Source organism: Podarcis muralis, chromosome 14, assembly GCF_964188315.1.
Source record: "Podarcis muralis chromosome 14, rPodMur119.hap1.1, whole genome shotgun sequence".
Lineage (NCBI taxonomy): Eukaryota > Metazoa > Chordata > Lepidosauria > Squamata > Lacertidae > Podarcis > Podarcis muralis.
The window spans coordinates 46,356,064-46,378,435 of NC_135668.1; the positions used below are offsets into that span (position 1 = coordinate 46,356,064).

Genomic DNA, 22,372 nt, shown 5'->3' on the forward strand with positions numbered 1-22,372 from the left:
TCGTGTGTACACATTGCGCCTTGAAAACACATCCGGAACACATTTTTGCCTTCAGAGAATTCTGGGCACTGTAGTTTGCCCCTCACAGAGTTACAGCTCTCAGAGACCCTTAACTAGGGCCAGGGCCTTTTCAGTACTGGCCCCGACTTGGCGGAACGCTCTGTCCCAAGAGACTGGGGCCCTGAGGGACGACATCTTTCCGCAGGGCCTGCAAGACAGAGCTGTTCTGCCTGGCCTTTGGTTTGGACTCAGTCTGACCCTTATGTTTCCCTCCCCTTATGGTTTTGATCTATGGGCTACTATTAAAATGAGGCTGCATTTTAAATTGCATTTTAACCTGTATTTTAAATTGCCCCCCCCCCCATTATGTATTTACTGCAATTTTACTGGTGTTAGCCACCCTGAGCCCGGCTCTGGCCAGGGTATAAATAAAATGTATTATTATTATTATTATTATTATTATTATTAAAAAACCCACAATACCCAGAATTCTTTGAGGGAAAGAAAGTGCTTTAAGGGCATAGTGTTGAGACGAAGCTGAAGGAAACTCATTTCCTTTTTGTGAGCGAAGAGAGAGGCGTGTGGGGTCCAGTTGACAGAAGACTGAACTTGGTGAGAAGGTGCCTAACGGACCTGCCTACACTTCTCTCCTGCCTCAAGCCCCCGTTGCCCAAAGGCATCCATTCTGGGAGGCAGCCGGCACCCACAGTCCCCCTCTGCCACTCGTTTCCCACCTGGAGTGAGTAGGCCATGCCGCTGCCTTGCAGGGGCTGGCAGTCTGCCGAGGTGTAGATCATGACAAAGGCCACAGCCGCTGTCACAGCGCCCACCAGCATGGCCTCGATGACCTGCAGGCACGGCCGGTGGATATACCTGGGGAGTTTGAAGAAAAGAAAAAACACAAGGGGTTAGGGAGCAGGGCCGGCTCAACGCATTTTGCCACCTGAAGCAACGGACAAGATGGCAGCCCCTTCTCCCATCATCCAGCCCGGACACTGAGATCCAGCGCTGATGGCCTTCTGGCTGTTCCATTGCTGCGAGAAGTGAGGTTACAGGGAACCAGGGAGAGGGCCTTCTTGGTGGTGGCACCTGCCCTGTGGAACGCCCTCCCGGCAGATGTCAAGGTAATAAACAACTATTTTACTTTTAAAAGACACCTGAAGGCGGCCCTGTTTAGGGAAGTTTTTAATGTCTGATGCTGTATTGTTTTTGATATTTGGTTGGAAGCCGCCCAGAGTGTCTGGGGAGACCCAGTCAGATGGGTGGGGTATAAATATTAAATTATTATTATTATTATTATTATTATTATTATTATTATTATTATTATTATTATATTCCGATTCCAAATATGGAAGCCAACTGGATCTTGCTTTGAGACTGGAGAGACAGGAGCACCCTCCATCAGTCACTGGGCGACCTTGGGGGCCAGTCACTGACGCTCAGCCTAACCAACCTCACAGGGTTGTTCTGGGGATTAAATAAGGAGGGAGAGGTGTGTGCATCTCACCTTGAGCTCCTTGGAGGAGAGGTGAGAGGCAAATGTAATAATAAAAAACTGAGTTAAGGAGATGAGTGGCAGCCTGTGATTCATTCCATCTGTTTCCAACAGGTACACACACACACACACACACACACACACACAAACACACCCCACACAGTCCCAGAACTGTAAGTCCTAAAAAGGAGTTCCTGCCCAGGCACTTCGGTTATTTCCTTTAGCTAAAAATTAAGATGGCCTTTCTCCAGACCTGGTTGCTTTCCAGCAAGGTGGGCGGCTGCAGAGCTGAGCTCATTTGCTCCCGTAAAAGCAACCCTCGCCCCAAAAGGGAAGCCATCTGGGGAAAATAAGCAGAGGCCTGACAAAGGCAGAAGTGTGCCAGACTTTATAAAAAAAAGAAGAACGCAAACAAAAGTACTATCGCAGGTTTCCGGCTCCAACAAACATCCAGGCAGGAATGTGAAGCAGCCTCTGAAATGCTGGTTCAGCCAAATTCTGGGCGGCTCAGCTCAGCGACGCCTGTGAATGGAGCTAAGCTCCGAACCCTGTGTCAAAAGAAAGGGCCCGGCGCTGTCAAAAGCTGAAATGCAAAGCCTTTTAAAGAGGCACCCATTGTTGGACGTGCAGCAGTTGGCTTGAGCCATCCTGCAATGGGTTTTACTCCAGTCCTTGCCCTGGGTCTGAGGTTTGCTGCTTGTTATATTCCGGGTTACCTTCTGCCAGGGTTTTTACCTGATGCGGAACATCGTCAGCCAGTAGTTCAAGGCGTTGAACATGGCTCCAAGAACTCCACCTGCAGGCAGGAGGAAGAAAAACACCTGACAATAGGTCTTGACAGAGTCAGAGCAAAGAACCAGCCGCTCAAAACCACACAAATCAGGACGGAGGAAATTAGCAGTGTAGGTTGCAGAAATCCCATAACTCTCTCTTTGGGGCAGCTGTGTATAAATGATGCATCTGACTGGGATGAAGGCAAGGTGGAGAACAGTTTTGCAAAGGATATCCTCTACATTTCCACTCTGCTGTTAGATCATGAAAATCCTACGCCCACCCCAGACATAGGGTCATGTCTTCCCCCTCCATCTCCCCTTCTTCTGGGGCTCACAGTAAGCCAGCAAATCCCCCCAAGTTCCACAGAGGAAAGTTCTTTATTGTGTGCAGGGGCCGAGGTATTAAGGAATTAAGTTCTTTGCCAGATGCTGGAATCTCTGCAGAAATGCAGAGGATTGTGGAGTCAACAGAGCACAGAGGAGTTTTGCCCTGTGAAAAGACAGGCACAGAGAAAGGACTGCACGCCCCAAAATGGCCTTTGGGCTGATAACAGACACAGCTCCTTTCTAGCTGTTGACCATGACAGATTTGCTGCTGCATTACTGGTGGAACTTATTTCTTTTTTTAAAAAAAGGGGGGGGCCACATGCACACTCCCCCAACCTCGGAGTAACATCTGGGGAAGGGATCGATGCACAAACAGGGAAGTCACATTATCGTATTGCTTAAATAGGAGCGCTTACCCACCACTCCCATGAATATGAAGATTGGGATTTCTTGAAAAGTGTACCCCATCTTCTGCAAAAGGAAGAAAGAAAGCAGGTGTGAGCTCCAGAAACTGTGACAGCAGTAAAGCAGCTCAAGGACGGGACTGCCTTCTACTGCGCCACCATGTTTTCACAATATCATAGAACTGCAGAGCTGGAAGGTACCCCCGAGGGTCATCTAGACCAACCCCCTGCAATGCAGGAATCTTTTTCCCGGAGGATGGGACTCAAACCCACGACCCTGAGGTTAAGAGTCTCGTGCTCTACCAAATGAGCTATTGGGAACATAGGAAGCTGCCTTACGCTGATGCAAGCCCATTGGTGCCACTTAGCCTACACTGACTGGCAGCAGCTCTCCAGAGTTTCAAGAAGGGGACAATACCCCATACACACACACACACACACACACTCACTTTTCAATTTAACAACAATAATCTTCCTTTACGTTTGTATCCCTCATTTCGACTTCTTACAGGGAACCAGACAGAGGGCCTTCTCAGTAGTGGCACCCGCCCTGTGGAACACCCTCCCACCAGATGTCAAAGAGAAAACCAACTACCAGACTTTTAGAAGATATCTGAAGGCAGCCCTGTTTAGGGAAGCTTTTAATGTTTAATAGATTATTGTATTTCAATATTCTGTTGAAAGCACCCCAGAGTGGCTGGGGAAACCCAGCCAGATAGGCGGGGTAAAAATAATAAATTATTATTATTATTATTATTATTATTATTATTATTATTATCCTCCTCCTCCTCCTCCTCCTCTCCACTCCTTCTCTGGTTACGTAGAGAATTCGTGTGTGGAGGCCAGAGGAGGCGGCAGCAGAAGAAGCAAAGCTTCGAACGGGCGTTGCCTTTTACCTCAGAGTCAAACCGGCCGAAGTTGATGAGTCCAGGGCTGGACAGGTCCCAGGGATTCCCTTTGTAAATGCTCAGGATGGAGTTCAGGGTGAAGGTGGAGATCATGGAGGCAAAGAACTGCAGAGAGAGAGAGAGGAGCGGTGAGGAGCATGCCCAGAGTCGGTCTGTCCGCCGAGGACTCACCTTGCAGTCCCCCCTCCCCCCTCGGAAAGCTCTCCCAGCCCCCCAGACTCACAATCCTCCAGGTCAGGAACTGGTTCCAAAAGGAAGCACCTTCTTCCAAGCTGAACAGGACACCACCTGGTGGGAGGGAAAGGCAGAGCCAGTGAGACTTGGCTTGTCCGCCCGGAGGCAAGAGCTGAGCGGCTCAAGGTAGGAACACCAAGCGCTGATTCAGAACGGGTCTTTTCTGCGGTGGCTCCCCGTCTGAGGAATGCTCTCCCCAGGGAGGTCTGCCTGGCGCCTTCACTGCATACCTTTAGGCGCCCCACCCAAACGTTGCTCTTTAACTAGGCCTCTGGCTGATCGACATCTAATGCCCTTTTAAATGGATTACAGTCATACCTCATTTTACGTTTGCTTCAGGTTGCAGGTTTTCAGGTTGCGTACTGTGGAGACCAGGAAGTACCAGAAAGGGTTACTTCTGGGTTTTTCCACTTACACATGCGCAGACGCGCAAAATGACATCACACGCATGAAGCAATGAATCGTGACCCGCGCATGCGCAGACGCGGGTTGCGTTCCTTTCAGGTTGCAAACGGGGCTCCGGAACGGATCCCGTTGGCAACCAGAGGTACCATTGTATTGGTTGTTTCTGCTATTATATTTATTATGTATTTCTTGGTTTTTATATTGTAATTTTATTTTGTGAAACACCCTGTGATCTGCAGGTATAGGGCAGCATACAATTAATGACAACAACGACAACAACAATTTATGGCTGTGTAATCGGAGGGGAAAACCATGGTTTTCCCCGTAGTGATGTATGGAAGTGAGAGCTGGACCATAAAGAAGGCTGATCGCCGAAGAATGGATGCTTTTGAATTATGGTGCTGGAGGAGACTCTTGAGAGTCCCATGGACTGCAAGAAGATCAAACCTATCCATTCTGAAGGAAATCAGCCCTGAGTGCTCACTGGAAGGACAGATCCTGAGGCTGAGGCTCCAATACTTTGGCCACTTCATGAGAAGAGAAGACTCCCTGGAAAAGACCCTGATGCTGGGAAAGATGGAGGGCCCAAGGAGAAGGGGACGACAGAGGACGAGATGGTTGGACAGTGTTCTCAAAGCTACAAAAATGAGTTTGACCAAACTGCGGGAGGCAGTGGAAGACAGGAGTGCCTGGGGTGCTCTGGTCCATGGGGTCACGAAGAGTCAGACACAACTAAACAACAACAACAATCAGAGGGGGGTGCCTTCTTAAACCTAGATAATGAGGTGCTGGGCTTTGGGAAGGAGGCGCGAGGCTCTGGCAGGGTCTTAAGAGTTTCCCCGGCTCTCTATTTATTTATTCATTTCCCCTGCCCACATAAGGTTGCAGTCGAACAAGTAAAGCAAGAGGAAAGCTGCATGCTTACTGAATTAATATAATGAACTTCTCTAGTATTAGCATCATTATCACCACAGTTATCACCATGGCTCATAATGGATTGCAGTAAACGGTTTTGCCAGAAGACACAGACGTTCTGAGACGCTTGGACAAAGCAACCAGTAACAGGAATAACAACGATGCTTATCGTCATCAATAATACTAATGAAGTGCAGCCAACACCTCTCTAGTTCTGCCCGTGGGAAAGAAAAGGCGCTTTACCGACAGGAGCCCCAAAGGCAGCCGAGACGCCAGCAGCAGCTCCGGCGGAGACGAAATCCCGCTTCTCCGTGTCCCTCCGGAAATATTCAAAGATCTAAAAGCAAACACAGCCCGGAATGGATTAGAACTTGGGAATGGGTCTCTTAACACACACGAGCGCAAAAAGCCCTGGATGCTCTGCAACCCCTAAGTAACTCAAGCAATGCCGCCCCCCCCACGAATGAGCCCATCACGAAGACCACCAGCAGCTTCCTTTGTGTACTGTGCAGGATGCTAGCTTGCCAAGACGGCCCAGGACTGCGAAGCAACTTCGGTGAGGGAGGAGGGCAACTGCCTCAAACCCCTTCCTGAAAGGGTTCCAACGGCCATTAGGTCAGCTGTCCAAGGAAATGAGTGGGTAAACAAACCAACCCCTGTGCTGCAAAATATCAGTCAGCAATATCAAAAGCAACACGATGGCCAGAAACAATGTGAAAAATTTATGGAATACAGTAATTCAAAACTTCAAAACAAACCAACTGAAGTCTCTGAAAGTCCTTAAATGACTCACGGTGACAGACTTTTCCCGGCAGATAGCAAGCTGTGAAGCTTTGTATAATCAGCAAATGTCCAATTCTGATGTCCAACTCTGAACTCTGCTGAACAGTGTTTCCAGATAACAACTACTGTTTCGTTGAATTCTTCATCAGCCGATTAGTTCAACACTTGCAAGTAGAAAGATATGTAATTTTTTCATTAACCAATTTGTTTTCGAATAGATATAATGAAAAATACTCTGGAACAGTGCTCATGCGATTATGTAGTCAACTGTAGTCACATAATCACATGAGCACTGTTCCAGAGTATTTTTCATTATATCTATTCAGAAACTTTCAGAGACTTCAGTTTGCTAGTTTTGATGCTTTGAATTATTCCATAAAGTTTTTCACGTTGTTATTGTTTCTGGCCATGAGTGTGGCAGCAACAACTGCCTTCCTCTTGGTCCAGACAATGTCACTTGCTCTGCTCACAGATCTGATGGGAGGCTTGTGTTGGCCTGTTGGTTGCTCTCCCAGGCAGTCAGCATCTGCACAGGCAGAACTAGGCAACTCTGCTGAAAGAACTGTGATGTTAAAATCAGGTGTCTGAACTTGCTACTCCCCTCTTCCCTCCCCATCCCTTTTTCCTCGCATGCTATGTCTGTTTATGCAGTTTCATGCTAGAGGGCAGAGACTCTTCTGCGACGCAGGTTCTGCAACCTGAGTATGCCCATTTGGTTAGCGGGTGGGGTGCAAATGCTTTAAGCTTGAGAAGAGGGAGAGAGGCAGGCCTCATACCTGCCCCCTGGCATCTCCAACATCTGTTACCAGGATCGGGGCTATGAGAGACAGCGGCAGCCGCCACTCAGTGAGGAGGTCCTGGCCTGCGGGGGCTGGAAACCCAGCGCAAGCAACCCACTTGTAGGAAACGAACCTTGAAGTCTCTCTTCAGAGAAGTTGACCGTCCTTGAGATATGCCAGCTGCGATGACAGCTCCAGAGTGAATCATCGGCCCTTCCTGAAACCAAGAGAAGCAGAACTTAGAGGGAGGTAGAAGCTGGCTTGCAAGACTGTGCTCCAAGCAGGGCCGGATTTAGGTTTGATGAGGCCCTAAGCTCCTGAAGGTAATGGGCCCTTTATATGTCCAGCTGTCCTTTGACAACAACAAATTGTTGCTGTTTTTTAGTGTTGAATATATGCTATATGCTAATTTGTGGACCTAATAGGTATCTAAAGCCATTTGCACCCAGTCCATGCAGATTGTAGGCACCCTATATATAGAAAGGAGCAAACCAGTGATATTTTAGTGAGTAAGCTAGCAAGCAGGGGCCTTTACTTACATCATAGGAGCCTACACAACACAAAACACTGTTGCTATATGTAGGTTTTATTTTTTTATTTTTTATCTTACATTAATTTGATTTTTGATTTATTGTTATTCACGTTTTATACTATATTTTATGCTGTTTTTGTTGCATCAATTAAGTGTTTTATATTTGTTGTTAGCCGCCCTGAGCCCAGTTTCCTGAACTGGGAAGGGTGGGGTATAAATAAAATTACTATTATTATTATTATTATACCAGATGAGCTACTGGCCTGACTTGGCAGGTTCTTATGTTGGCGCAACATCTCCCTAAACACCGATTCTGATCGCAGCAAAACAAGCTGCCTGAGGCAAAGTTTTCTTTTCTTTTCTTCCCCTTGTCAAAGCCACGAAGCACGACTCGTTCACCACGATCCTGAGGTGGAAGTTGGGTACAGGCCAGTAACAAATGGCAAGGGCAAAGGCTAACGAAGAAGCGCCGTTGAGAGCAATGGCTGCCAAGCAGAAACCTTCCCAGGATGCAATGCAAAATAGCCGGGAGGTGGAATTGTTAGGTAGGAAAGACAGTAGCAGATGCCTTTGGGGGTGAAGTTTCTGCTTCCTCTCCTCAGTTACCTTTCCGACCGCCAGGCCTCCGACCACAGAGAAAATCACACCACAGACTTTAACCACCAGCGTCTACAAAGAAAGGAGATTTTGTTGTTATTGTTATTATTATTATTATTAAGTTCCCATTTTGGACTGAACTCTGGGCTCCTATGCTCAGTTCCCTCAGCCGCAAAGCGCTGAGCTGACGCAAGAGAGGAGTCCACGTTTAACCTTCAAAGATCTCGCCAGAAAAGAAACAGGCACCGAACCAAAACACGGACTCTCGTTCCAAAGGAAGTGAGGCGAGATAACTACTCCCATCTTTGTCACCAGACAAGTGAACTAGTTCGCTGATCCTTATTTCCCTCACAGAGCTACAATTCCCAGAGCTCCCTGGCAAGAGGGACTGACTCTTAAAACCGCTCGGGAACTGTAGTTCTGTGAGGGAGAAAAGGGCTCTCCTGGAAACTCTCGGCACTCTGAACAAAACACACTTCCCAGAATCCTTTGGGGGAAGCCATAGTTGTTTAAAAGCAGCATGATACTGGCTTCAAATGCGTAGTGCAAATAGGGCGCTAGGTGAAAAGCAGCAGATCCCATAACGGAGACAGACACGTCTAGCAACATATTTGGATGTGTGGCAGAGAAATGGGCCATTTTTCAGGTCCAGTTTTTTACACACACACACACACACACACACACACACAAAATATTCTCACTAAGGAAGTGGAGGGGCAACTTTCCCTCATAAAAGTCTCAGGTGGATCAGGGGAAAGGAGGGACACTCTGAAAATGGCCAGGCACAACCTGTCCTCCCTCTCTCACCTTCAGCCGGACCACGTGGGGGATCTTAACTCCATTGAGGTAGCACTTGATCTGAGGTATTCCACTACCAGCTGCCACAGGCTACAAGAAAAACAACAACAGGGAAAATAAGTTTGCTTGGGTGTATTTCTGTCATTCGAACAGCTCCGAGACTGGGCAGTCGCTACGTATTACCCTCCACATGCAAATCGTAAGAGGCAGTGTGGCGTCACGGTTTGGATGCCGAACTAGGGCCTGGGTTCGAATCCTCCCCTCAGCTGCAAAGCTCCCTGGGTGACCTTGGGCCAGTCACTGCCTCTTGCAGTATTAGCTACCTCACAAGGTGGTTGTGAGAGTTAAAATGGGGTGTGTAAAGCGCGTATGGCTCCTTGAAGGAAAGGCGAGGAAGAAACGGGATCATGAAACTCATTGGGAGCATCACCCTTTGGCAAGGCGCGAATTGCAAAATGGCGGTGCGGGCGAGAGACCCAGGCAGAGGCCTTACCTCAATAAAAGCAACGATAACGGCCCCGACCATCACAATGCTCGCGTTCAGCGTGGCCCAGAGCAGCAGAGAGAAGGACAAGCCGCCTGTCTTGGTGAATTTGTCAATATCTGAGGAAAGCAGGTTAAAAGGGGAAAACAATATCTGGCCATGGATTTGGGGAGAGGGCGGGATGTGTGTAAAATAGGCATGGGTGATATATCGACATATCGCCCAGGACCGGTATGAGGAGCAGACTGCAATACTAAGCGGTATATCGGTGATGAAACCGTTATGCTCCTGAGTCCCTCTGCCAGGGGCGCAGCTTCATCCAGAGGGTGCTGCTAGCAAGGGGATTTGGAAGCACGGCGGTTTCACCAGTGATATACTGCTGAGTGAAATATGTATCACGGTCTGCTCCTCATACGGAGCAGAGGGAGAAACAAGCTGCATCGGTTCCTCCCTCCTATTTGGGGACTTCCCTGGCTTTTTTCTGGCCCACGTAGGACCAGTCTGGATAGTTGGCCTTGGTGAAGATTTTACGTTTTCATCCCCAAAAGTTTTTGATTTGAGTTTACTGAAATGAGGCTGCATTTTAATGTTGTATTTTAATCCTGTTTTTAAGTTGTATTTTAATCAATTGTTTTTATACCTGGTGTTAGCCGCCCTGAGCCCGGTCTTGGCTGGGGAGGGCGGGGTATAAATAAAATTTATTATTATTATTATCTTCAAACTGCTCAGCTGATGGGCGCCCGATTGCTGCTCCCTTCTGCCAAGCATTTAGCGGAGCCCCCAGTCTGGCACTGGCTTGCCCAAGCTGGCAGTGGGGTGGGGGCTCCGTGAAACTGTCCCCCCTCATCTGAGCGACCCCAATCGCTCAGCAGGGGTGGGTGGGAGGCTTCTTCTATGCCCCAGCTGCACAAAGCCTGATGCTGCTGTGGTGTCAGATCGCTCAGATTGGGGGCCGGAAGAAGTCTCCCCCCACCGCATCTGAGCGATCTGATGCTGCAGATGGAGTGGGGGGAACTTCTTCTAGGCTACAACTGAGCAAACCCCGATGTTGCTGAGGTTTCAGGGCTCACTCAGCTGAAGTGGGGGGAGTCCTCCAGCCCCCAGCTGAGCAGCAGCCAGGGCCAACTACATTGGCCCTAGCCTGCGAGGCGCTGGGGTGAAAGGGCCCCAAGTCCGGCAGTGAGAGCAGCGGCCGTTTCACCCTGTATCTAGCCCATGCTTCCTCCAACTTGGCCCTCCAGATGAGACTACAATTCCCATCATCCCTGACCACTGGTCCTGCTAGCTAGGGATCATGGGAGTTGTAGGGCAAAAACATCTGGAGGGCCAAGTTTCAGGAAGCCCGGTCTAGCCGGCTGGAGCCAATGAAGCTTGTTTCAACATTGTGGTATATCGCCAAACCGCGACGTCTGGCTGGCGACATACAGCGCAATGTTGAAATATCTAACGTCGCCCAGCCCTGGTGTAAAAGAAGGCAGGCCTCAGCTGGATACAGTCATGTTAGTATGGGAATGTGTTTTATACTTTTTCACCTACGTCCACCTGGTACACTGCAGATATTCTGAACTCCAACTCCCATCAGCCCCATGCTGGCCATCCAAGCTATTCTACCACCTTCAGGGATGGCGGACGACACAATTCTGTCTGATTCCACAGCACATGGCGAAGGAGCCCTCCTGTCCTTCGCCCGCAGGCAGCAAAACGCCTCATGACGGCCCTGCACCAGGGTTGTAGGAAGGGGGGGGAGGCGGGGGCGGACCGCCCCGGGTGCCCTCACTGAGGGGGGGTGACATTCGGCGCACTGCCCGCCCATGACTCCCAACCCTGCCCCAAGCCCTCGGGGTAAGGGGGCAGAGCTGCGCCACTTTGCCGGCGGCATAACCCCCTTCCCCCTTTGTTCTGACAGCTTGGGGGAGGTTTGGGAGTTGCGGGTGGGCAGTGCACCGAATGTCCGCCATGGGGGGCTCGCTCCACCCCCATGAATGGCTTGCTCTGCCCCCGGCTGCAGGGTGCACGCGCCGCTCCGGGCATCAGAGCAGCTATCCCGTGCCTGGGAGGGCACCCTCCGCGCCATGCCCCCCTCGGGAGCGTGCCCACTGTAGGCAGCGCGGAAATATACTCTGCGGCTGCCCTGCACTCAAAGGATACTGCCCTTCACCACTTTGTATTTCAGGCCAGCAATGTATTCCACCACAATGTCGATGAAGCAAGCAACGAGGCCGGTGAGGATCCCGATCATGGCGCAGATGACCCACCGCCGAATCTCCACCGTCCGGAACGCCTGCGTTCGAAGAAGTTGCAATCAGAGCGGTCTGCCTTATTAGGCTGCTTCTTACTGACACAATTCCATTTATGAGCGGCCTAATATAAATCACTTCTTTATCTGGGGCATAATATTCGACTTTCATCTTGGGAAAGGCTATGGGAAATGGATTTAAAATTTTCGGCGTGCTGTGCGTTGGAAAGAAAATTATATGAAAATGATAAATACCGTTGGTGTTTGACTTACTAGCTAGCAAAAATGTATAAGACAAGTACAAATATCTGCTGGAAATGTAAAGAAAAAGAAGGCAGCTTTTATCATATGTGGTCTTGTAAGGTAATAAAAAGCATTATGGGAAATGATACATAACAAATTGAAAAAAATGCTTAAAATAACTTTTATAAAAGTTATTATGTAGCTGGATGATGGCTTCCATTACTGACATTTTTTGTGGATTTTCGCATGGTTTTTATTGCAATGCATTGCTCTTTCTTCCCGATTTTACGCGATGCTTTAAAATGTTTTGTAAGTCACTTAGAGGCTCTCTGTGTAGCAAGCGACTAATAAGCTGACTAAATAATACTGGGCTGTGTCAAACATGAGTCATATGGAGTAGAAATCAAGGGATATTACATTATTTTCAATGTGTCTACTCTGAGTAGAATTCAGTTGGATATTGCACATCAACAACAGATTAGGTTCCGCTGTATTTTTAAAATGTGGACTTTTGGATGTGGGGAGGGAGGCGTACACATAACGAGATCTGAGATTTTGCAGGAGGAGCCCCACAGCAATCCTTCGGCCCTGGAGATGGACTGACCGTATGTTTGATCCTCTTCTCTTCATCCAAGAACAGCTGGTTCTCACAGTTGTCATAGTCCAAGCTCTTAACCAGCAAAAAAAGAGAGAGAAGGGAAGTGAGAAAATAGAAACAGGAAGCCAGGGGAATGCAGCCTGCTCGGGAAAGGCTCACTTTGCCTCAAAACTTACTAAAAGCAGCACTTTCCAAGATTGCACCATCCCACCAATGCCCTCATGCAGCCTTGTATTCAAGTAGTAGTCGCCTGATCGCCATAGGCGAACAGGAATTCCATGGAGGGCGAATCAGTGGAGGAAGGACAGAATGTTCTTTACCTCCCTTGCGCCTTGCACTGAGCAGAATTGAAGCCTCTTCCCCCTTGCCCAGCCCAGAAAAACAACCAAATGCTGCAGCTTTTTATTAGTTTAACCAGTTGAATTATTAGTTAACAAGATTCGTATACATCCAGAGGGTTACAGGATCCACATCTCTGTGCAAAATAAACAAACAAGGACGAGCAGACCTCTCCATAACCTTTGTGGGTTTATTGTTTGCAAAATCTGCTGGATAGCTCTCCCGGGTGGTGGGTAGATCTCCCAGGTTATAACCAACGTTCCCACCATCGCACGCCAGTTCCTTTCCAGTTGGAACCTTAAGCTGGGTGCCCACCTCGTACTTGAGAGAGAGGACTTTCTCGCTGTGTGGGATCTCATTAGGGTGTGCCCGAGGCGGATCCATTACCTGCAAGAAACAATCGTCACGATTCTTAACGGCGCCTATCAAAAACTGGGTTCGTTTTATTTTTTTATTTCACGAAATCAACACGCCACCTGATCGTAGGAAACCTCAAAATAGCTTGCAAAAATAATAAGAGCAGTGAGATCATTCATAAAAGCAATTAAAACATTCGAAAAATGGAAACCAGCAACAGACCCCCAAAACACCTCAGCATTCTAAATACCTGGCTAGGCCTTAGGTTTCAGGGCTGAGGTGCAGCCTTCTCAAACTTGGTGAGCTCCAGATGTTCTGGAGCCTGCGGCAGATGGGAACCGTAGTCCAGAACATCTGAAGGGCACCAGGGTGGGGTGGGGGTTGTCTTATCAGCCCTCAACTTGGAAGCACAACCTCAGGGCCGGGGGCCAAATCTGGCCCTCCAGGCCTCTCCATGTGAACCTTGGGAGGGGTGTGTGTGAGAGAGAAGAGAAACTATCCTAGTGCATAAATAGGAAAAACTGCATGCGTTGCCACGCCAATTTTTGCTTCTGGCCCCGCCCACCAGCGACATGCAGTCCTCAGGAGGTTGTCCAGGAAGGAAGGTGGCCCTCAGGCTCAACAAAAAGTTTCTCCCTTCTCTAGAGCAGGGGTCAGCAAACCTTTTCAGCAGGGGGCCGGCCCACTGTCCCTCAGACCTTGTGGGGGGCTGGACTATATTTAGGAAAAAAAATAATGAACGAATTCCAATGCCCCACAAACAACCCAGAGGTGCATTTTAAATAAAAGGACACATTCTACTCATGTAAAAACACGCTGAGGGCTGGATTTAGAAGACGATTGGACTGGCCTTAGTTTGCCTATCCATGCTCTAGAGCAGTGTTTCTCAACCTGTGGGTCCCCAGATGTTGGTGGACTACAATTCCCATCATTCCTAGCCAGCATGACCAGTGGTCAGGGATGGTGGGCGTTGTAGTCCAACATCTGGGGACCCACAGGTTGAGAACCGCTGCTCTAGAGGATGCCCGAAATGTCCCCTCCGAGGCAGTTTCTGAGTGCTACCCAGCGGCCTCTTGGCTGCCCCTCTGCAATGCTCACTTACTGGTTCATGTTCGTCGTCGAGGTCCACGTAGCTCATGCGCCCGAGTCGCAAGGAAGAAGAGGATGGGGTGAGCTGAGGGGGCAAAAAAACAGGCATGTCAGTCAGTCAGTCAGAGGAATCAGCTACCAGGCCTCAGGTAAAGCCTCATCCTTAGATGAAATGGCAAGTTATTTTCATGGTCCTGTCCTTCCACAGTTGGTTACCAAACCCTTGCCATTTGGACTGCTGTGTTTGTAAATGGCTGGGTTAGCTGCATATGTGGATAGGAAGGCAACAGGAATACAGTGGTACCTCGGGTTACAGACGCTTCAGGTTACAGATGCTTCAGGTTACAGAGTCTGCTAACCCAGAAATAGTACCTTGGGTTAAGAACTTTGCTTCAGGATGAGAACAGAAATCGCCCGGCGGCAGCAGCGGGAGGCCCCATTAGCTAAAGTGGTGCTTCAGGTTAAGAACAGTTTCAGGTTAAGAGCAGACCTCCGGAACGAATTAAGTAATTAACCTGAGGTACCACTGCATTTAAAATAAATGTTACTACAATTAATTTTATTTCTCACGTACCGTTCCCCCAAGGGGAAGGTCACAAAAGTTTTAAAAATCAATATTAAAAAGAATCTAAAACAAACTGCAAGGACAAGAAAATTGTTGATAGGTTTATTATCTTTTTCGTAAACCACTCTGAGGTTTTTGTTTACAGTTAAGCGGTGTATAAATTCTATTAAATAAATAAAATAAATATGAAGAGGGATGGTCCTGTGAATATATATGTTTGTGTGTGTACATACATACATACATACATACATACGTGTGTGTGCGCGCGCGTGTACAGTGGTACCTCCGGTTAAGTATTTAATTCATTCCGGAGGACCGTACTTAACCTGAAACTGTTCTTAACCTGAAGCACCACTTTAGCTAATGGGGCCTCCTGCTGCTGCCGTACCACCGGAGCACGATTTCTGTTCTCATCCTGAAGAAAAGTTCTTAACCCGAGGTAATATTTCTGGGTTAGCGTAGTCTTTAATCTGAAGCGTATGTAACCCGAGGTACCACTGTATTCAGTTAAACATCTGGCTAGTTCAGATGACAACCATGAGCTAGGGTAAGAACACTGAGAACTTAAAGAATAAAAGTCACTTTATCCAGGGGCAGTCCACATATGTATTGGCCTATTCCAGCCTCTTTTCCTTAATGGTGACTGCTTCCGCTCAGAAAAAGCCTTTTGGTTCCAGAAATGTATTCTGATTGTACAGATAAAATAAACCAATAGAATTCTACAGGATGTGCTGCTAGTGTGTGAAAACAGTCCAGATCCAACGATCCCAAGGCATGCATCTCTAGATTACAGAGATGTCAGGTGCCATACTGGCGCCCAGGCATCTTCACTTGGTTGCAACTGGCTGATAAAAAGGTAAAGGGACCCCTGACAGTTAAGTCCAATCACGAGCGACTCTGGAGTTGCGGCGCTCATCTCGCTTTACTGACTGAGGGAGCCGGCATTTGTCTGCAGACAGCTTCCAGGTCATGTGGCCAGCATGACTAAGCCGCTTCTGGTGAACCAGAGTAGCGCACGGAAACGCCGTTTACCTTCCCGCCGGAGCGGTACCTATTTATCTACTAGCACTTTGACGTGCTTTCAAACTGCTAGGTTGGCAGGAGCAGGGCCCAAGCAACAGGAGCTCACCTCATCGAGGGGATTCAAACCGCCAACCTTCTGATTGGCAAGCCCTAGGCTCTGTGGTTTAGACCACAGCGCCACCCACATCCTAGTGGCCAATACCTAGTGGCCAAAATGCGCCTGGCTAATTTCGAACACTGATCTGCATCCCCTCCCCCAATCTGTGGCTTCTATCCAATGCTAGACCCCTTGAAATTAACAGACATCACTAATTTATTCTATCCATTCCAATGGATCTACTCAGAGTAGGACTTCATCAGATGCACTGCTTTGTGCTGTTGTCCTTTTATATATTATTAACTGCGCGTCAACCTGGATGTTATGAAACCCAAGGGAGGGGCATTGAAATAATTTTAGAAGGGAAAAAACAGAAGGAAAAAACAAAACATGTAACGCTGAAGGAATTTAAGACATCATAGTTCAGATATTCCGTCTCCTTATGCAACGAAAACAAAGCCCACGGAAGTCTTTTTGTCAACCGCTTTGAGGTTTTATTACAATCAAGCAGTATATAATTTTTAAGAAATAAAATGAAAAAGCAACAATCTATGTCAACTGGAAAGGAGTCAACATCAGCAAGTCACAGCTTGCTAGTTTGAAAGACAAGAACTTGAATGAGAGGCGCTGAATTTCCAGTTCTTGGTCATGGGTCACTCAGTTCACTGCTAGCTTAAAAAGGGGGTTAAAGAATTTTTAAAATGCTGGCTGATAACTGCTGGACAGAGGAGTTGCTCTGCACAGCATCAGAGCACTTGGGAAACAAAGAATTCAAGGGAGCACAAACCATCACAATTCCCAGCATCTGATTATGTAGACACACACAGAGACAGCATTTCACCTTTCCAAGTCAAACGCGGCATCCTAAAATGGACGGACTTGGCTCCCAGTTCCCTAGAGAACTTCCTGAGCAGCCAGGAAGAAACTCAAACAATAGCAAAGCTTTGGGGCAGAGGGGCACATCTGGAACAAGACAATCTCCTGGTCTTGGAGGTGTACGATTGGGGTGGGGGGCAGAGGCCCCAAAGCTCAATTTGGGATGCAGAGATGTGCAAACATAATCCCCATATTTAGGCCGTGCGACAGTCTGTTCCGGGAGCGATTCCTCCTCAATTCTTAATTTATTAAGTGGGCTGGCAAACTGCCAAACGAGCAAAATGACGTGCAAACTGTTCACAATCAAGGAGATCTAAGGCAGTGTTCTTCATCCAGGCCTTTTATGATAGATTCCCTGATGCTGGAGCTCTTAGTTCTGATCATTCAAGATCTCAGAGGTAGAAGAAAGCACTCTGTCAAGCTCACTTAGGGGAAAGAGGCAATTCTTGAGCAGCAGGAATAATACTAACATATGCACGTGCTTTCCCCCCCCCCCCGCCATAGTCTTCCAAAAGCAGCTTACAACAATTTTGTTGTTGTAAATACTTCCCAAAAACAAAAAGATCTGCAGAGATAAAAACGGTCTCAGAAGGCCAAAAACAACACATTTATTGTGGGAAATTTCCTCTTTCGAGGTAAGGCACGTGAAGCCTGACTACCAACATGTGACATTCCAAAATATAATGCAACACTTTGACTTGGTTAAGAAGGGAATGTATTTTAGCTAGGGGGGTAAATCACAGCGTTTCATATATTTAACCACACTGCTGCCAGCTTGACCTCATGAGACTCCAAAAGAACAGAGACAACTGCCTTGCACTCAGAGCAAGATTGGGAACGATCAAATCAATTGTTGAGTGTAAAGTCTCCGTGTTTATAATGTCAACACTCAGGGGAAGCTGTGAGCTGCTCCTTCAAAACTCTGAATGGGCTGAAACAAGAGGGTGGTTATTAAAACTTGCAGAGACACAACTCACTAGCTGGGAGCCTGAAATGGGGAAATGCCCAACTTTTGCAAAATTGTCCATCAGCTAATTGCTACGGCTTTGGGTGCTTTGAGACCAGAACTATTCAGTCCCCAACACCCAGCTGATGATTGGTGCTGAGAAAAGGTCACTATCTATCAGTGTTAGAAACTGACATATGAAAACTAGGAGCTAAATGGCACCTTAAACCTAGGTTACGGGCGCAACAACTGAATGTCTAGGCGCAGTTTTTTAATAACAAGAATACAAAATGAATGAACTGCAGCTAAAATCTTATGTTCATTTTTCACATGGTCTAGTCCTTCCCCTGCTCACCCCCCTAATATTCTTAAGAGGGTCTCTTCTCTGGTCTCCAGAGAGTAGCTAGAAGGGGAGACGCAGAAAAAGGCCCTCCTTTCCTTCCACTCTGCAGTTTTAATCTGAAATCTTAGGAGCAGTATTGCGTCCAGAGCTCCCTGGGCCAACCTAATGTAGCTCACAGCATTGGTGTAGTTAGGGGGGACAGGGGAGAGCTGCCCCCCAATCAAGTAAATAAATAAAAATACTTAACTCAAATAGAAACTGCAGAAAGATTTTGACAGATTTTTCTGAACAATCGGGGTCAAAAGAAAATAATTTGAAACCACCGCTGTTGAGACATTTCATTCTGAATCTGCTAGACAAAGCCAGGAAGAGAATTTGGGTGTCCTGCCCCAACCCCAAACATAAATCCTGGCTACACCCATGGCTCACGGGGTTGTATAAATGAGGAGGTGGGGAAAGTAAAGTATGCTGTCTTGAACTGCTTGTTAAATGCAATAAACAAATGAACACAAGAAGCAGGCATAATTGTGGCCAGACCAATGGCCCGTCCAGTTTCAGACAAGAGATGGTCATTGCCATAACATTAAAGTAACAGTCTATTCTTCATGCTTCGGATTAATGGTCTAAATTAAATAAGCACATAGTGAATCTGATCATGGGTCTGCCTATCTGCACCAACTGGAACTCTGGGTTTTTCAACAGGCAAAACCCAGCCCTACCTGGATGCCAGACGTTGAACGTGAGACCTTCTGCATGCAAAGCAGATGCTCTAACCACTGAGCTTAGAGCCCCTTCCCTATAGACAAGCAAGCAGTACGCTTATAACTCACCTCTGAAACCATCTGGGGAATCTGGGGAAATGATTCTCGTCTAGGTCAGGCTAGAGCCAAGTTGTGCCAGGACGAAAGAGGGAGCAAATCCAGGAACCAGACTCAGATGCACCTGAATGTGGAGGCTGCAGACCCCGCTCAAATTCATTACCTGAGAAGTGGCCACCCGTTTCCCCTGACGTGTGAGGGGGAAGCACTTTGCACATGCTCAGAGCACGCTTTATACTTGCTTTTACTTATTTGTGTATTCAGAATGTTTATATGCTGTCCCCTCACCCAAGATGACAAGGCACCCGAGACGTCATGCGTGTCACAGCTGTGCCATGGAACTGAGAATGCACCCTGGGTCCAAGCAAAGGTGACAACGAAGCCACAAAAGAGCAGGTGACACGGGCAGCCCCTATGCTCGTGTCGTAGGATTTTACGGTTGAAAGGGACCCCAAGGGTCATCTAGTCCAACCCCCTGCAATGCAGGAATAATGCAGACAGACTCGTCCCCACCCCACCCCCAGCAGTGTTCAGGTCCAGCTGGATCAGGCCAGAGACCCTTTTCAACCAAGCATCCTGCCTCTAGTAGGGGCAGCGGCCAGTCACACACACACACAAGCAGGCAGACACAGACTGCAGCAGACACACACACCCTGGGCAGTCCAGAGGCAGCCACACAGGGGGATGACTGCCTTAAGAAGGGGCTCCTGGGCTCACTAGCTGCTGAAACAACTCTCCGGCCTGGAGGCGAGCCTTTCAATTCTTCATTCCGGAAAGGCACTCTGGACATGCTCAGGAACACCGCCCCTCCCACTCCCACCAATCGAGCCCTTGGAGGGGTCGACTCCAGGCATCGTCTCACAGCTGTCAGGCGGATGAGCGGAGTTTTACAACCATAACGTCCCGGGGCAGCAGTAAAGTAGACTTCGCCTGCTGCTGGAGGCTCCCCGGCTCGGCGCTCACCTGGCGGGGCGGGGCGGCGGCCCCTCCGCCCGTGCCGTTGAGCAGCGGCGTGGCCTCGCCTTGGCCCTCCGCCTCGCCCTCCCGGCCGGACCACGACACCATCTTGGCCACGTTCGCCATCGCCAGTCCGGCCAGCGGAGACAGGAGGCCGGGGATGCCCCGCGAAGAAACCACGAGCCAGCGGTCATGTGACCCGTCCCCGCAGCCGGCGGAGGGGCACGTGACTCGCCTCCAAAGCCCCGCCCCGACTCCCCTTCCCGCGGCATCATGGGAGTTGTAGTCCTCAGGATTCCCCCAACACATGCACTTTTTGTGTGCTTTCATTCCTGGGCAGTATTAGTATAGGCTTTATTTTCACTTTTAGCGCTTATCATTTTAACAACGTTTTAAATTTTTAATCTGACCAGTCTTGGATCATGCTTATTTTTTTGCTTTTATCCTGAGCATGTGCAGAGCGCGGGAATCGTTGCAGCAGTTCCTGAGCCCCTGTGTCTTTTCTCTCTGAAAATAAATAAAAGCACCCTGTGAGAGACATTGACTCCCAACAAAAAATTATGGCAGTTTATTTAATTTTTTTTAATGCTGTGAACCGCCCTCGGATCTTCGGAGGAAAGGAGGCATACAAAGTTAATAAATAAATAGCGGACTCTCCAAGTGTCCCTATTTTCCAGGGACATCCCTGATTTATAGAAGTCTTCCCGGTTTCTGATTTGATCCCAGAATGTCCAACTTTTCCTTAGGATGTCCCTATTTTCATTGGAGAAATGTTGGAGGGTATCGAGTTATCCAACCCCCGAGCTGTCTGAAGGCAATCTTGTATAGGGCAGTTTTTTAATGTTTTATTATGTTTTTATATATGTTGGAAGCTGCCCAGAGTGGCTGGGGCAACCTAGGAAGAGATGTGGTATATAAATAGTAAAATTACCATTATGGAATGGGACATCCCTAGTTTCACTGGAGAAATGTTGGAGGGTATGAAACAGACAATTTCAATGCAGAAAACCAGCCAGGTGACAACTTTGCATGATTTATTCCTGAATTATGTCTGCTCCCATTATAGATGTGATTAGTTGTGGCTGATACCTTGACAACCTTCGCCAACCGGATGCCCCCCCAAACATCTGGAGGGCACCAGGTTGCCAAAACCTGATTCATAGGAACACCCAAAATAATCCCTGCTTGGAGGATCTGAAACTTTGATATACTTTGGAGGGTTTTGTGAGATTCTGAGTGTCTCCCGCTCCAGCCAGCCACGGGTAATCCCCAGAGCATTTTATTTTACAAATCATAAATGAATTAGGCAGCGCTCAAATGGCACTCATAGGTTTTAAAGCACATTCGAAGCACATTCCCACCTCCCTCAATGACTTCTAGGCAATGTAGTTTACCCCTCAGTTAAAACTCCTGGCAGCCCTTCACAACTACAGTGCACGGAATTATTTGAGGTAAATAATGTGCTTTGAATGTGCTTTAAATGTATAGTATGCATGCACCCACAATCTGAGAGTCTTCACTGTTGCTCGCAAGATCTGCCAGCCATTCTCCTGTCCTGCTGCTGCAGAAGGATGGGTCAATCTATGGGTTTTTCTCCATTTCTTATTCCCCCCCCCATCTCAAATTTAGTTCTCCACATTTGCAATTACTATTTTTCAAAGTCCTCGTGTGTATTCTCCCAACTAACACATTTTTGTATGCACTTGTCACTAATCGCATATCTTTGCAAAGCCGTTTGCCATAATAGAACACACTTTTGCATATTATTTTCGCTCATTTTGGCATGCTTTATCCTAGTCTTATGTGTTTTCTGTACTTTACTTTGTATTTGAGTTCACGTACTGCTATGAATTACGTAGATTTGAATGTGAACTGAATCAATTCCCCCCACCAACCACCTTGTTCCTGTTCAGAAGCGAGAGGCCTCCCTGCTCCCCAGCAACTCCTTTGAACCGACCCATCTGTCTGGGAAAAACCTGGTGAGGGTGGAAAGTCCAATGACTGGACATGAGCCAGCAGGACGAATGATCCTGAGTCACCAAGACACCAACCTGACCTTCCTGCCTCTCGCTTCCATTTTTCTCCTTCCAATCACTTGCTTTCTGCAGACCTTGCTCCGTTCTCAAAGGCGAGGGAAAGAGCACAAGAAGCGGCTTTGGAAACAAGGCTAAGGAAGGAACCTCTGCCTCTCCTGATCTAGTTGTACTCCAGCTCCCATCAGCCTTAGCCAACACGGCCATTGGTTGGGGTTGATGGGAGTTGTAGTCCAGCAACATCTGGAGAGTAGCAGGTTCCCCACTCCTGACCTGAGTGGATGGATCTGTCTTGACAGCTGTTAATTCATATTTACTTAGAAAATGGATGGGAAACCTGTGTCTCACTGTGGAGCCTTCATGCCTAGTAGCCATCAATAGCCCTACTTTCCATGAATTTACCTAATTCATTTTGAAA

The 22,372-nt window shown here is 47.9% G+C and overlaps 1 protein-coding gene across 1 annotated transcript in view; it reads right to left on the minus strand.

The window, feature by feature from the left end:
* The window catches only part of CLCN7 (chloride voltage-gated channel 7), a 36,272-nt gene extending 16,141 nt beyond the window's left edge, over positions 1-20,131 (minus strand). Inside the window, exons 1-15 of the mRNA XM_028705886.2 lie at positions 19,928-20,131; positions 14,310-14,381; positions 13,166-13,237; positions 12,518-12,583; positions 11,583-11,715; positions 9,444-9,553; positions 8,960-9,040; positions 8,162-8,224; positions 7,157-7,240; positions 5,705-5,798; positions 4,131-4,195; positions 3,896-4,012; positions 3,012-3,066; positions 2,231-2,291; positions 735-873 (exon numbers count right to left, since the gene is read on the minus strand). Of these exons, the coding sequence (XP_028561719.2) occupies positions 735-873; positions 2,231-2,291; positions 3,012-3,066; positions 3,896-4,012; positions 4,131-4,195; positions 5,705-5,798; positions 7,157-7,240; positions 8,162-8,224; positions 8,960-9,040; positions 9,444-9,553; positions 11,583-11,715; positions 12,518-12,583; positions 13,166-13,237; positions 14,310-14,381; positions 19,928-20,047 (1,332 nt within the window). The 5' untranslated portion in view covers positions 20,048-20,131. The remainder of the gene's footprint in view (positions 1-734; positions 874-2,230; positions 2,292-3,011; positions 3,067-3,895; positions 4,013-4,130; positions 4,196-5,704; positions 5,799-7,156; positions 7,241-8,161; positions 8,225-8,959; positions 9,041-9,443; positions 9,554-11,582; positions 11,716-12,517; positions 12,584-13,165; positions 13,238-14,309; positions 14,382-19,927) is intronic.
* Positions 20,132-22,372: the final 2,241 nt, after the last annotated feature.